At 45.0% G+C, this 15,260-nt stretch overlaps 1 protein-coding gene across 2 annotated transcripts in view; it reads right to left on the bottom strand.

Annotated features, from left to right (window-relative positions):
- Window positions 1-15,260, bottom strand: part of uvrag (UV radiation resistance associated gene) — a 78,251-nt gene that overhangs the window by 36,004 nt on the left and 26,987 nt on the right. For both annotated transcript variants that reach the window (XM_034550189.1, XM_034550188.1), the window contains exon 12: window positions 11,959-12,124. In XM_034550189.1, the coding sequence (XP_034406080.1) occupies window positions 11,959-12,124 (166 nt within the window). The remainder of the gene's footprint in view (window positions 1-11,958; window positions 12,125-15,260) is intronic.

Here is a 15,260-nt window from a genome sequence, read left to right as displayed (position 1 = left end):
GAAGCAGCAGATGTGTGTGTTCTGTACAGTATGTGCTGAATGCTTTGTGTGTGTGTGTGTGTGTGTCCGTCCGGCATGCTTCCTCTCTGCGTGTGCCCCCTGGGGACTGGGTCATGGTCTTTCGATAATCCTTTGTGAGCGCATATATGCCCCCCTCCCATCTTCCCTAACTATGACCTTGAGGTGCTTGAGGCGATAGGAAGTGTATTTTCTGCTGTATTCTCCTCGGGGCTGCCACTTGATGTATTGATTCAGATGTAGCCGTGACGTTTCGAAGGCCAGATTTGACTCAGATCTCGATGCTCCGGGATCTCTGATAAGACCCACGTGTCGGCGTGTCAGCTGCGAGAGCGTCGGGCTTCGGGAACGTGAACTCACACGAGGGCTTTGCTTCGATTTCTTCAGTTTGTTTTCTCCTCCTCGTACGTGAGCAGGCAACATTCTGATCTGTGGCGTACTGTAAACACCGCCGCGCTCACACACTGCTCTGCAACCCCGGGACGTGAAAGAAGTAAACCCGTAACAGATGGAGGTCGTTCTAGCCCCAGAATGAATTCTAACAGGATGCTGTTTCTCAGGGAGTAAAGAGTGAGGCGCTGTAGCCTCTGGGGCCTCGCTGCCAGACACTTTCTAGCCCTCCACATCCCCGATGCGCGGCCATGGGGGGGCCCCCACGGAGAAAGCGACATGCCGGAGGCCATATCTCAGCACTGGGAAATAACTAACGGAGAGAGGAAGAACAACAAAACAGGCATTCCCCTTGAGCCTCCGGCATTCAAATATCGCTTCAACACGAGCAGATAGGACTTGTTTGCTGATGAACACTCTCGAAAAGGAAAACAGCGCCCTGTCCAACACATGCACGCACTCTTGCATGCACACACATATACGCACGCACACAGTCACGGCAGAGTGATTAATGGCCGCTGTCCACTGTGTCTGAAATCACACTGGAGAGACTCCGGTTCACCAAACACCAGGAATTCCTCCCGGGGACGTCCAGTAAAGTCAAATATATTATTACATACCAGTGGGGTGGGGGTGGGGAGGAAGTCTGAGGGTGGAGGGAAAGGGAGGAGGCGCCAAAGCAGTGTGCGATTCACTTAGCCGGTACATATTATTATTTTATATAGGATCTAATATGACCAGAAAAAGAAAGAAAAAGGAAAACCTTGCCAAGAATGCGCTCAAGATGTAGATCAAACATACAACAACGCAAAACGTCAGATACGAAGTCACATCAAATAAACAGAGAGCACTCAAAAAGAAAACATTTTGATGTCAAAAAGAAGAAGAAAAAAAAGTAACTTTCTTTCTTTTTCAGATTCCATCCGAGTCGGCTCTCACCGTCGGGTCGGACGGATACATCACTGCTATAGAGGAAGAGGAGACGCCATTTTTAATCACTCAGCCAGAGGCGGCAGCATAAACTGAAGCGGTCCTGCACACCAAACAGGATGAAATAAATTACAGTTCCTGAAGGAGTAAGTCAAAACCAGTGTACCCCCATCCCTCCATCAGGAGCGAGGGTCCAGAATAATAATAATAATAATAATCCATTTAATTTATATAGTGCTTTTCAAGATACTCAAAGACACTTTACATTATACACCGTAGACACAGCTACGGGGAGCAATGCAGGGTTGAGTGTCTTGCTCAAGGACACATCGACTAGGGCGGGGATTGAACTGCCAACCCCTTGATTGAAAGACGGGCATGCTAACCACTGACCCATAGTCGCCCAATAAACAGAGCGATCCACACGCGGGCTGGAGGAGACGCACGGTTCGAGGCACTGATTGTTTTTCTGTTGTTCCCAAATGAGCTCATGCTTGCTTTCGCCTCTTGTTCTGTTGGTTGTTTAATTCTGTTGTACATATAAATCAAATGCAATCATCTTTATCTCAGCAGCTCCTCCTCAGATTTCCTCACTTCCCTCAATCAGGCCGTTTCTTCCGTCAGCACATCCCTCCGCTGCTCCCCTCGGCCGCGACTCTGTTGAAGGGTCGTGTCCATGAAACTAACACAGCAAACCGAATATGACAGGCGCCATAATCAACACACCCACTCCATTGCTGAGACATGAAATGTGCTTTCGTTTAGCTAATATTAAACTCTGTGTGCACTGGGAGGAGAAAAAAAAGGAAATGACAGTGAGTTGAGAGCACAAGTAAACCTCTCGAATAAAAAACATTTAAAAAGCTCTCATCCTCTCCTCCAGAGCAATCTCATCACGAGATATCTGCTGGCTCTGAGCGCAGACACAATAAATATGTAATTAATAAGTGTGGAGCCCTGACATTGTAAAAAGACAAAAAGCTGCATCTCGCAGGAAAGTCCCATCGTCTTTATGAGCCAGCATACGTGCCCCCCGGTCTGCCAGCTCTCCAACGGCAGCGGTCTAGAAACAGGCAGCTTTCAAATATAAAAGGAAGTACTCTTGTAAAAGGGAGGATACAACCAATAAACATATAGCTACAGTGGTGAGTAATAGAAAGTCCTTTGCTCTTTCTTCCTGTCCATTTGCTTTTTGGATGAAATGATTTGATTCTTCCTGTTGAGGGATCTTTTAATAGCAGGCTGACTGTTGCGTCTTTCATCTCGGAGTGATCCACCACCACCAGTGTCTCCACCGTCTCCGAGCATTGCGCCCCGGCGGGCCTCTTAGCAGGTGTCGGCAGCCTTTTACACCCTCTGGTTAAAAAGCGGCCACATTTGTAGGCTGTTTGAGCAAAGAGAAGCGCTGAGGTCTCTGCGGCACAAAGACTCTAGTTAAAGCTCGGTATACAAGTCTGTGCGTTGCGCATACAGCCGTGTTAAAAGCCGACATTGGCGTCTGGAGTTTCACCACAATGTGGGAGCCAAAATGGAGTCCACCTAAGCTCTGTTTTTTTAATAGTTAAAATGACCATCGTCTCTACAGGAAGTCCTGTTAAAGTAGTCTATTAGAGAAGGTCACAAGGTCAGGAAGGGAAAACTATGGAGAGCATGTATATTGAAACATGGACTCCCGTCTCTTCCCTCTTGGGTCCACTGTATTAAATGTAGGAGTGTACAAAGGAGGACACAGCTATGCAGGTGGGTGGTCGTGCTCAGCTTCACCGTGGTTCACGAGAAAAACGGTGGGAGGACTCCTCGCGACCGGCTGACCTGCAGTAATGTATACACAGGCTGGGGTCGCCACATGTGTTGGCCTGCCTGTTTAGACATCCTAATTAATACTCCAAACGTGCAAAACAACAGTTCTGGCTCACGTGTTGCGAGGCTTGGCCAGTACGTACAGCCCCTGTTTTAATGGCATGTGCGCGCGTGTGTGTGTGTGTGTGTGTGTGTGTGTGTGTGTGTGTGTGTGTGTGTGTGTGTGTGTGTGTGTGTGTGTGTGTGTGTGTGCATGTTTGTCCGCGTGTGCGTGTACGCAAATGTCTTTAATGTGCAATTTCAAACAGCACAGGACCATAAATCATCTGGGCCTGCTTTTTAGAAGAAAAAAAAAAACACCTGCCTTGTAACTGTCAAGGCTCTAATGGCAGCGGTTACTATATAAATCACAGTGAGCTGTAATTTTCAATATCTGAGAAATGATTACACTGAGCATCTGTCAGTGAATGCTGTTTTAATGACCGCGGCTGCACTTAGGACCCCGGTATAACCGTTTCGCCATCTTGGCCTGCGACATTAAAGCGCCTCCTGAGCGATGTGGCGGTTGCTCGCTCTGTCATATTGGGTTTTCATCACAGCTCTTAAGAATATCCAGGGGTCTGCTGACCCCGGGGCTCCCCTTTTAATATATTCTTTCTCCCAACTTTATATTTGTTTTCTTCCATTGTTTTTAAATCCCAAGCAGAGCAGGAGCTCAATCTGACCAGCAGACAGAGCAAAAACTTAGCGGACCATCACTTTATCCCCAACGCAAACCAAAAAGAAAAGAAGGAAAAACACGACATGCTACCTGATCGTAAATCAAAAGATCATTACACAGATTTAGGATTAATATTCCTGGTCAACACCAATTTTCATGACCATAGCTGCGCTCCAAACAAGAGTCCACCGTTGTGCAAGCTGCTCGGTGGGATTGAACTCCAGCACAGCAGTGCTTTGAGCTAAATACTACCACAGGCATGCTCATAATGATAATGATAATGATAATAAGGCTGAAGACTGATGGTGCTAATGTGATATGTTTTGCGATATTAGAGGGCGTAATACATTTATGGAATGGTTATTTATTCCAGGGATCTGCAACAAACAAAATAAGTTTTCTAAAGTCTGCGACACCACAATATTTCATCTAAAATGGGATTTTGAAACAAAGTGCAGCAGAGGCTGATGGGAAAGTGATTATTCTGCATGTATTTGGTCATAAACCAAAGTGTTTAAATTTAAATTCTGACCTGATGATGGGGCTAAATATAAAGTCAGAAGATCACTAAAATTCCTCCTTAAGGTGGACATTAATATTGATGGCAATCCAACCCATGGATGTAGAAACGTTCGACGTAAAACCTCAAACGTCAACCTCAAGCTGGCGCTGGGTGAAAGGTCAGGGGTCAGCCAAGTCTGCAGGGTTCATCCTCAGGGTACTATGAATGTCTGTGCAACACCCTATGCCGATCCATCTCATAGTGTTTGACATATCTGGGCATGGGCAAAAAAATAAATTAAAAAAAGAGAGCAAATACTGAAGAAAGAAAACTGACAGGTACGTTCATGTTTCCCCCTCAACCCACAAACAAGAATACACTGTTATTAAAAATTCTCCGCATCCTTCAGAAAGCCATTCAGCGCAGATGCTTCTCATTATCTTTTTAATGAAGTATGAACATTGACTGCTCCAATAAGCTGCGCAACAGCAGGGCTCCGAGATGAAGGAGATCAACCTGTCAACCTAGAAGAGACTCCTCAGCTTCTTCTCAGAACTATCATAAACATAGTATTCATGCAATTGTCCTTGAGTGATTTGGCAGAAACCCTCAGAAGACAAGTAAACAGTCGGTCCAGTCCCAGGGTGCCTTTGTAGTTGACATACAGACCTAAGTAATGATGGATTCGCTGGAGTTTGATTCAAACTCGCTGGCTCCCAAGTTGATCACGTCTTTCATCTCTTCTATGAAAAACACAGTAACTATGCAGTTGAAGCACCACCATGTGCTCATCACACTGCTTGAACAATGAGTTATTCTATCATGCCAGACAATGTGCCGTCTCTTATAAAACACAGTTCAACATCAAATGATTCTCATCAGATAATAAAACTTAATATTCATTTTAATACGGATGACTTGAATTCCAATTGGAGGAAAATGAAATGAGTCTGTCTTGTAGGACAGAATGTGGTGAAACCATCGACATTCAAAAGACACTGATCAGGTGCCAAAAAATGAAATCCCATTGACCGACATCATACAACATTGGCGTGGGAGCAGAAATGCCCAGACGGACGTCTTAAAACCCCCGGAGATGAAAATCTGATCTGTCTGCATGGCTCGATACCTACGAGGGGTGAGAGAGGAAGCCCGTCTGAGCACGTCATTTGGGTGAACTCACCCTTTTAATCTAAGGTTGGTAAACGTCTTCAAAACGTTTGTTGAAACTCTTCTTACATCCAGTCAGCAATTAATTAATCAAAGAAAAGGATTTTTTTTTTTAAATGCTGCATCTGTGGCATGACTTTAATAAGCCCGTCCAATCATTTCATTATCATTTGGCAACCTCCAGTTCTGAATAGTGAAGCCAATGCAGATGTGCCTTAAATTTGCATTCTCTCTAATTGGCCATCGTCTACTTCTCTTGATTTATTCCCTCAGTAAACATTGTAAACATAAGTTTATGGTCTCAATCTCTAGACTCAAGTCTTCTTCAATACAGCATGATGTATGGTTATGGTCCAGTTGGAGTCAAAAGGTCCATGAAGCCGTCACCATAACTCCTCCGCAGACCAAATAGGGTCACTTCTGTTCAATGATTGCACAAAACCAAGATGGCAACGGCAAAATGCCAAACCGCAGACGAGAAACCAACTGGGATGTCACAACGACGAGGTATACTTCTTATATACAGTTTATATGGTTCATAATCATAGTTGGGGGGAGTGGCTTTAGAGGGAGGCCTGAAGGGTAAATGTTGCCGAGGTGGCGACTTCCTTGATTGATTGAGCCAGTGCTGCAATCAACTTTCATTTTAATCTAGTTTACGCTTGCTTATTTCTCAACATTACCAACGCTAGCGTTTCCTACAGCCAATTAATCCCCTTCAGTGATTGCCAAACTTGACTTCTTGCGTGTGTCGGCCTTCCTCTGCAATGTGCCTTTCAGCAGGATGCTCAAACCTTTCTGTACTTTGGCGTGCAGGACCGGTTGCTTTGGGAGCAGTTCCCCCTCTCCTCCTGTGCACATGGTCTATGTTAAGAGACATGAAACTGCTGAAGCCCCGGAACAATAACCTCTTTTCTTGGAGCTCACAGGTTCCTCTCGTCTTAAGCCCCCCCCCTTCCCTGGCGTTCACATTCCCTCCCTCCACCAACAGTTTATTTTGCATTTGAACCAAGCAGTGACCACGCAGTGCATCGTTCTTTTCCTTAAACCGTGATAAAAGAGCAGGAAAACAAAAAACAACAACCTGATTTGCTTCAATACTTTGGGCCGAACGAATATATGAGGCAGCGCTTGCTTTTTAATGGCCGAGCTCTGGTCTCAATCAGACACTGGACATCTGGATCGCATCTCCCTCGTTCTCCCCCCCATAACAATCAGAAACACTGGAACCAGGCTCTCCACGGGACTAAATGTGGGCGCAACATGTCGTTAAGAGTCCAGAGAACGTCTCGGACTGGAGAGGTGTGTGTGTGTGTGTGTGTGTGTGTGTGTGTGTGTGTGTGTGTGTGTGTGTGTGTGTGTGTGTGGGGGGGAGGGGGTTGTGATCCAGAATAGACCAAATCATACAGGGTGCCAAACAGACCAGTCGTATTCCATACCTTCCTTTCAAACATTCTGAGAGGGCCTCAGTTCGGATCAACACATGCCGTGACGTCTTTTCCTGCGTCAAAAATATCAGACTGCATGGAAGAAGGCAGCCAAAACGAAAAAAAGAATGAAATGTCCAATGCTTGGTGTAAGGATTCTTGCTCAACTATATTCAGCGCTCTGAGAAATCAACATGAGGGATTTCATGTCGGATTGTAACAGCTACCGAAATCTGGATCCACACCTGGTGCTGCAGCAGAGCCACAGAAAAGTGGAATGCCGAGCCCTACTTTAAGGATGCATAAACGGCGTACAGTTCCTATGTGCACGGCATTATAATTGACCGACTGCTCGCTAATCCTACCACGCTCTGAGGAACCGATCCCGAGCCACCTCACTTATCACCGCTGGCTGCCTCTTTCCGACACTTTAATCACCCCTTTTTTGTACACTTTTAGAGCTCGGCTAGTTGCTTTCCGTCTCCCCACACATCATTTTGGTGCGTGTCTGCAGCCCGCCGGGACCTCAGGGGTCATAAACATGTGATTGGGGGGAGGGGGGAGTGAAAGTTTGTTAGAGCGCTCGGCCCCACTCAGAGACACCTAAGAGCGAAGCGGGACTGTCGCGTCTGTTCAACAGCCACGCAGTCGCTGAGTTTATTTTTCGTTTGCTGGGTGTAAATATCCTGCATGGCAGAAACCAGGAATGCGACTCCCAGTGAGCCCCTCCGGCTGTTGCCGTGACATAATCACCCACACAGAGGAGACGGGCGCTCCATCACTGCGCTGCCTGATAACGGCTCTCCTTTTCCTCACACACTTTCTCCCGGCTGTTTGTCTTTTAAGTGCGACACATGTGGATGTGGATGTAGACGTGTCAGTGCTGATTTACACGTCATAGCCGTGTGCCTCCCTCGGCCCAGGACAAGAAGTCATTTGCTTTGGACGGAAAGTAGAGCACAATGAGGTGCTGTAAACACAGGAGCTGGGAGAAGCTGTTCTCATTCAGCGTTTTTAAATGAGGAAGGAGCCATATAAGAACCGTTGTGTGAGGATACTTCCCCGTCCACCATGCTACTGCTGAGAACGGAAACAAAGGGATGGTGAAGCTCCTTGGTCTGCAGTCCTGTTATAACAACCATATTTTAATGTTGCTATGTGGCCTGCTTATCTTCTCCTATTAATTTAAATCATTTGCTGTAATGAGCCAGGTTTCAAACGACCCCAAGTCGCACCAGAAAAACACGGCGAGTGACCCTCAAAGTGCTCCTATTGGTTCAGATTCCCAGAAATAAACACCCCATAGAACATGTGTGAAATGTCTTTACATGAAAACATGACAAAAAAGGACTGGAATATATATACGTCAACAAGGCCATGCGCAGTAAAAACAGAATATCGGGAATAATGGAAGAGCTAACAGGGAAGCATGACTCTTTGAACCCACCCAGACTTCTCAACTCTATATTCACCCACATCCACAGCAGTGACTGCATCATCTTCATCCCGTCACTCCCCCGCTCACACTCATTGAAGGTGGTCTTGCATGTGTGGAATGTCAATATGCACGTATGGTTCATACCTGAGCGATTGTGTCCCAAGTGTGCAATCATCATAACGCAGTTTTTCTTTTTTTCTTTTTCTTTTCTTGATGCATAGCTACGAAACCATAACATACACAAATAATAATTTAATCCCTCTGGCTGTCGCTGTAATTGCAGTGTCTGTGTAATTGATGACATGCAACCCCAACAAAAGCCCCTGGAGAGGTTTCATTCTAAGTTCATCATCTGCCACTCTCCACGTCAACATAGTGTTATCAAATCTGAATAGTTCTGCTGGGAAGCCAGGAGGCAAAGTGGACCGCCCCTGGTGTGACTGATTTACAGTCTCAGCAGAGCTTCTTTATAGAACACCTGAGAAAGATGAAACAATGAGGTCAACTGTTGACTCCAAAATGTGTAGCGCAGCTACCAGCAGCTAATGGAACACCGGATACTGGAGTGAGATGAGGGGTGAGTTGATGACAAATAGAGACCCTCCTGTGTTCTGCAGAGGAAGAACTGGTTACTGCAGTCACTGTGACTTAGTTTACCCAGGATTCCACTCTGAACCGGACAAGATAAATCCATGTGTAGATGGACAGGCACTGTATCAGGTCACATCGCTCTTTTTTTAGGTCACGTTCACACTTTAGTGCTCAAATCAGGTTTTTTTTTTTTTTTTGTCTTGTGGTTCACAACATTTTTTAAATGTGGCTCATATCTGATTCCAATGTAAAACTGGTCATGAACTGACCTGCATTCGTAGACCACGATAGCATGGACGCAGCACACTGTCGTACAAAAGAAACCACGGAGGCAGGAGAAGTAAGCGTCTATCTGTGGATGCCAGCTAATGTGAGCAGAAGATAACGAGGATGAAGGGAAGGGGGGCCACATTTCTAAATGAGGGCCTTTTGTGGAGCATTGGCCGCTGCCACTGTTTGAAGGTGTGTGTGGAAGAGGTGTCAGAGCGCACAAGTGGCTGACGACAACCGTGATCCAAGATGGCAAAATTGCCAAACTCAACGCTTCAAAACTGCAGTAAAGAAAAGCAATGGGTGACGTCACGACGACTACGTCCACTTCTTATATGCAGTCTATGCTCACAACCACGGAGCTTGGCTCGGGTCTTGGAGTTGGAGCACTGACTCGCTGACACACTGGGCTGCTACACCCACAGCTGTAAGGTTACTGCCGATTTCAGACTCGAGTGTCACAACGACATCACGCCAGGCTTTCAATGCTGACAGACAGCGGACTACGTCGCAGCTCAACGGCATAATGCAGTGAAGACTAAATCTGATGTGGGACACTTGTGCCTGCAGTGTGAATGTAGCCTTTAACAGACTCTAACATACGCAGAGATCTCACAAAGAGACAAATCCAGACTGCTCTGAGGCCTTTTCAAGGTACATATATATGTTTAGTATCCCCAGAAGCTACTCAGCATGTGGTAGGGTCAGTCAAAGTAGTTGGCAAATACGCACTTAAGGCATTTTCAGACATACTCTATTAAATATCTGAGTTTATGATCCGTTTTAATCTTAAATACAGGGCCTCAAAAAAAGAATAACAGCATAAAAAGGCTGGCAATGTATTGACTACAATAACTCAGGTCTTTGAGATCTGGCAGCACAGAGTTATTTGATGTGGCTCTCGTGCTTTGATAGATTACTTAAAATGTAATAAACTTGGTGGAAATCAAAGAGCGGCGGGATCATGAAGCGGTGATAATGAAAGAAAATTAACATTCAGCATTTACTCTAGGTTTTAACATATGTACTTTCTTGTTAACAGTGTTATAAACAGTAACACAAGTCGAGTGTTGTTTTAACCTTGACGGTTGCAGTTGGAAATGAGTACCAGCTGAGATGTCTGATTAATGCTCGTTCCATTTTACAGCCTTTATTTTATTTTCCAGTGAGCATTCAAATCAGATTCCACAGACTTTGTTACCATCGAGACTTTCCTGTGAGCACGACGAGGTCCATGCAACAAATCCAACAATGCAAGTGTTACAAGAGTGAAGACGTATTCACACTGAACTGCCAACCGACGGGATGGTGAGGAACACACTGGCCGAGTCAGACGGATTTACTACAAAATCAAAAAGGATCATTTATTATTTATTTAGGAGAATTATTTGAGGAAAAAGCTACTAGGCATAATAACATAAAACTAATTTTCGCTCAATAAGCAAGTAAAGATTTAAAAGCATGCGAGGGAGGATCTGTGAAAGTAGAACACGTTTTGGGAGATTTTACCCCGGAATGAGACAGAGCACATTATCAACTTGTTAAGTGACAAGAATTGGTTGCCAATTCCTCAAAATAGTCGCCAATGGCAACCTGGCAACCCTTACGGTCGAGCCCTGATTTAGTGTTACTCCCTATATACAACAATACAACTACAACGGCTGCCAAAACCACTGGGTGCTGCCATAGTCTGTTAAAGTCCTTTACATGTTGGTATAAACTGCCAATTTTCCACAATAGCCTTTATACATAAGAGGATGTTGGAAAAGAGTTTATTTCATGCATGGGGGACTACAGTAGATTGGTGGTCGTGTTTTTTAAGCCATAAATTCGGCAATTTAGCCGTCACCATCTTGGTTTTTTCCAACCGATGAACAGAAGTTACCGTATTTGGAATATGGAGGACTGACATAGAAACACCGCCTACATTTCTGGTAGCTGCAGCGACCTGTCAATCACAGTAAGCCCGCCCTAAAGCATACCCTGCTTTATGGGCTATCTGACTCTAAATGGACCATCGTTTACTAAATGACCATCATGCTGTATTGAAGAAGACTTGACACTATAGCTTGAGACCATAAACTCATGTTTACTGAGGGAATAAAGTAAAGTAGAGTCATTATCATATTTTCTTCCATACATTCCTTTTGCAACCAGAGCAGTCGCCCCCTGCTGGCCAGTAGAGAGAATGCACATTTTAAGACACTTCCGCTTTGGCTTCACTCGTCAGAACTGGAGGTTGCCACCTGACTACCAGACGATGAACGAGTGCCTCATACAACCCCACTTCAAAACACCTGAACTATCTCTAGTTCTAGAATTACCACCTTGTGGTGTTTGCCTTCGCCAACCAGTGGAGTTGCAGTTTAAATTCATGTCTGTCCAAAATGTGATCACATCATCATTTTATCCTATTTGACATTTGTGTAATTCCATAATTGGAATTAGAATTGTCAAAGTTATAGCAAAAAATGTGTTTTGTGACACAGTGACCACACAGAACTAATCAGCTCATCCATGACTCCAAGTGGACGTCTGTGCCACATTTGAAGATATTCACTCACAGCGTTTCTGAGGTGCGAGTTGATCTTTAACCTCCAAAATCATTTGGTGAATTCACTTCAAGATAAAGTGAAAAGCAACCTTACATGTACATGGATCCGTTTGCACCGGAAGACAAACTGAGTATTGAGCCACTTACTCTCTCTCCTTCTCAGTGAGTCGGTCAGTGATGGTGTCCTTGATGGAGGAGCGAGAACCCTTGTGGATCACCGGATACCGAAGAGGGATCTGCAGGAAGCACGAGATCATCAGGACCAGGTGCGACGTGTAACCCAGGGCGACAGCCAGGCTCCCATCATCCTTTGCTGCGGGGGACAAAGCAAAAGAGAGGATCCGGTTATCGAACATTAGATAAGAGCAGAAAGGTGGTTTAAGGTGAACTGCATCAACACACCGAAGCCTCCAAGACTATAAGCCAATGCAGATTAAATTAAAAACAACGTAACCTTTAATCAACCAAAAGGTATTTTATCACACCAACAACTTCAAAGCAGTCAGCAATGTCTCACAAAAATTCCATTTACATACACCAAGTCCACATCTTGAGAATCACAAACAAAAAATGTACAAACAAACATCCGACCCAAGATTCCCGTATCCACGGGAAGAGGAGCCGTTGCCATCATGTGGGATAGTGTTTTGAAAGAGATAAAAAAAAAAGTTGGCAGGGCGAACAAAGTATACCTAATATCTTTCCGATATGTGCTCAAAAAGCAAAAGCATCACGTATAAATATTCCCTCTGAGCTCGAGTAACTGATTGAGTGGAAAACTGGACGTCAAACCATCTCGCTTTATAAGTAGGAGGACTGGTTTCCAGACGACACACAAAGTGGTTTCACATTCTCAAACAGCGGCTGCTCGAGGCTTAAAATCATCGTGGTTTTCATATTAATGCGCCGAAATAATAAACTGTGGCAATAGTGAGTGGTGAAACTGTCTTTTCACACATGACCTCATTTCCCACCTTGCATTTTCTTGTCCACAGCACCACAAATAATAATAATAATAATAATAATAAAGCACCTGGAGTAAACAGCTTATTGTGCCTCTGGTGCTTTTGGAGGATGCTACACGCTAATGTCAAGTAAAGGACACCTTAGGGTGCAAGTGGAGACTGCTGGTATCTTGTCAGGCTGAGCTGACAAGGGAAGCTTAGTTAAATGTAAAAACACTGAAGCTCCACTTTGACCCCCAGCGGGATTAGGACTCCAACTAACCCCGACCCTGGTCTCTAATTTGGAACATCCTCCTCCTGTGGGCGGTTCTAGACATGATCAGGCTGTTTCCTGGGGCAAACCTCACACCAAAGATAACAGGGGGTTAAATGAAGAGGGTAAAACACATGCTTCTCCATCCTTTCTTTCTTAAAAAAGGGATCCGCCCTTTGCAAGATGCCCCAGCGGTAATGTTAGAGGGTGAATATTAATGGCTACCTGGATGGCGTGACAGCCCTCCTCTAGAATGCACAAACAACAAGCCACCTGACCGGGAGGGCAAAGGTAGTTAGCCGTAAATGCATTCGGATGTTCTCTGTTAGGCCTTTCATCCTCCGCCACAGCACATGCTCGGTGGTTCTACTCACTGCTAGGGGTCCACCTACGCAGGACCGGGAGGCAGAAGCAGACCTCCGCCTTATGGGAACGAGCGATTGCTGCGAACATAAAATGGGCTTGCTGTCACTACTGCGCGCTCCGCTGTGCTGTTGAAATATGCTGCAACAGGTGGAGTGCAGCAGCAGGGGATTCGGGAGTGGTATTTTTTTTGTTGAGTTATGGGCTTCAGAGGCCCGCCGGGTCTCACCAGCTGTGAGGAAGGAGAGCTGGAGAATGCTGAGGGGACAGTGGCGGCTGTGTTCTCGGCGTCAGACAAGTGCTGCAGACCAAAAGCTCACCATGCGTTGGCCATTCAATCCCGGGAATTGAGAGGTCATGAAGTCGTCACCTCGCCGTGACAGCAAATTGCATTTCTCCCGTTGCATCCAGCGTGAACCTCACTCTAACCAACAAGGGTGGCTGAAACCGCATTCTGGCAAAGCCCAACACTGCGTCTCTGATATTACATTGAGTGTTTATTGCTGCTGTGTCTCTCTAGAGGTGGTGGGACCCGTTACAGAAGCATCTCGAGACGAGACTCCGAGAGACTGTGGGAGTCTGAACAGCTCCTCCGTCAAAGTCCACGAGCAGATCAGAAAGTGTTCACAAAAACAGAATAATGCAAACCAAACTCTTTCCTTACTTTTTTTTCTTCTATCTTTCTTTTTTTCCTACTAAATCCATATGCGCCCCTCTCCCTCCTCTTTGTTGGCACTATGCTTTACAGAAACACTGGCTGATATTTTCTGAATTTATTCTTTTTACTGTATGGACGATGCATCAATTGATGCAATTGAAACTGCAGCCAAACTTCCCTCCAAGTGTGAACCAAACTAAGAGAAATTAGGCAAGGGGAATGCCACTATACGGGTTATAAGGAGTTGGTTATTCGGGATAAGAAGTGGTGCAAATTCTACAGTCGGTAAACCCTTATACCACTGCAGAAAAAGAGGGTGCAACAAGATGAAAATTAAAAGAGCGCCAGTGGAATCTCAGTGAAAAACTGGACTTAAATATGACATTTGTGTTTCTTCCACATATTAATGAGTGTAAGGCCACATCCAATTTGTGTCGAGCAGTAAAGAGTCAACCTTTTTTTTCTTTCCAAATGTTGCACTTCTAACAATACAAACTTTTCCTCCTCCAACTTTTTTGTGATATTTCAAAATGTCTTTTCTAATTATCGGCGTATCCACCTTTTTTGTTGTTTTTGTTGCGCAAATTGACAATAGCCATTAAAAACAGGTGGATGGAAATGTACCTACTGTCAGGAGGAGAACAAAGAATAGCACAGGCACAAATACCTGTGCGTGCGTGCCTGTTCATTTGAATTCAAAGACCGTCTTTGCCGCAGGAAAGTCATTACACAGGTGTTCCATCATTACCAGCTCATCCCACACACAGTATCGGAGGACACGTTGATATGTGGGTCTACTTTGGCTAGTTCTGAGCTATAAAAAAAAGTTAAGAGGAATGTCAACCTTTCCCTGCTAGTAAAACTATTGATGATTACAATTATGTAATTATGTCTTTTATGCATTGAAATGGCACGCTGAGCCAGTGATTATAGAATGATGACATTTATGCACGTTGAAGACTGTAATACCGTAGCACAATAATGCCAAATTGCCACGTATAGTTGCCAACGGTATGATCTCATAGATGCTGTATGTATGAGCTCATCGGCCTTCAGACGGGGTTCTATTCATCAAACATTTACATATAATCCTCCAGCGTTAAAGCTAAGGCCAAACATTTCCTCTGCATGCCTTACCACAGCGTGTCCTCCTGTAACCCTGACACACACACACACACACACACACACACACACACACACACACACACAA

The sequence above is a fragment of the Cyclopterus lumpus genome, chromosome 14, assembly GCF_009769545.1.
Source record: "Cyclopterus lumpus isolate fCycLum1 chromosome 14, fCycLum1.pri, whole genome shotgun sequence".
NCBI lineage: Eukaryota > Metazoa > Chordata > Actinopteri > Perciformes > Cyclopteridae > Cyclopterus > Cyclopterus lumpus.
Note: the sequence above shows the minus strand (reverse complement) of the source record. Positions and strands in the feature narration are given on the sequence as shown.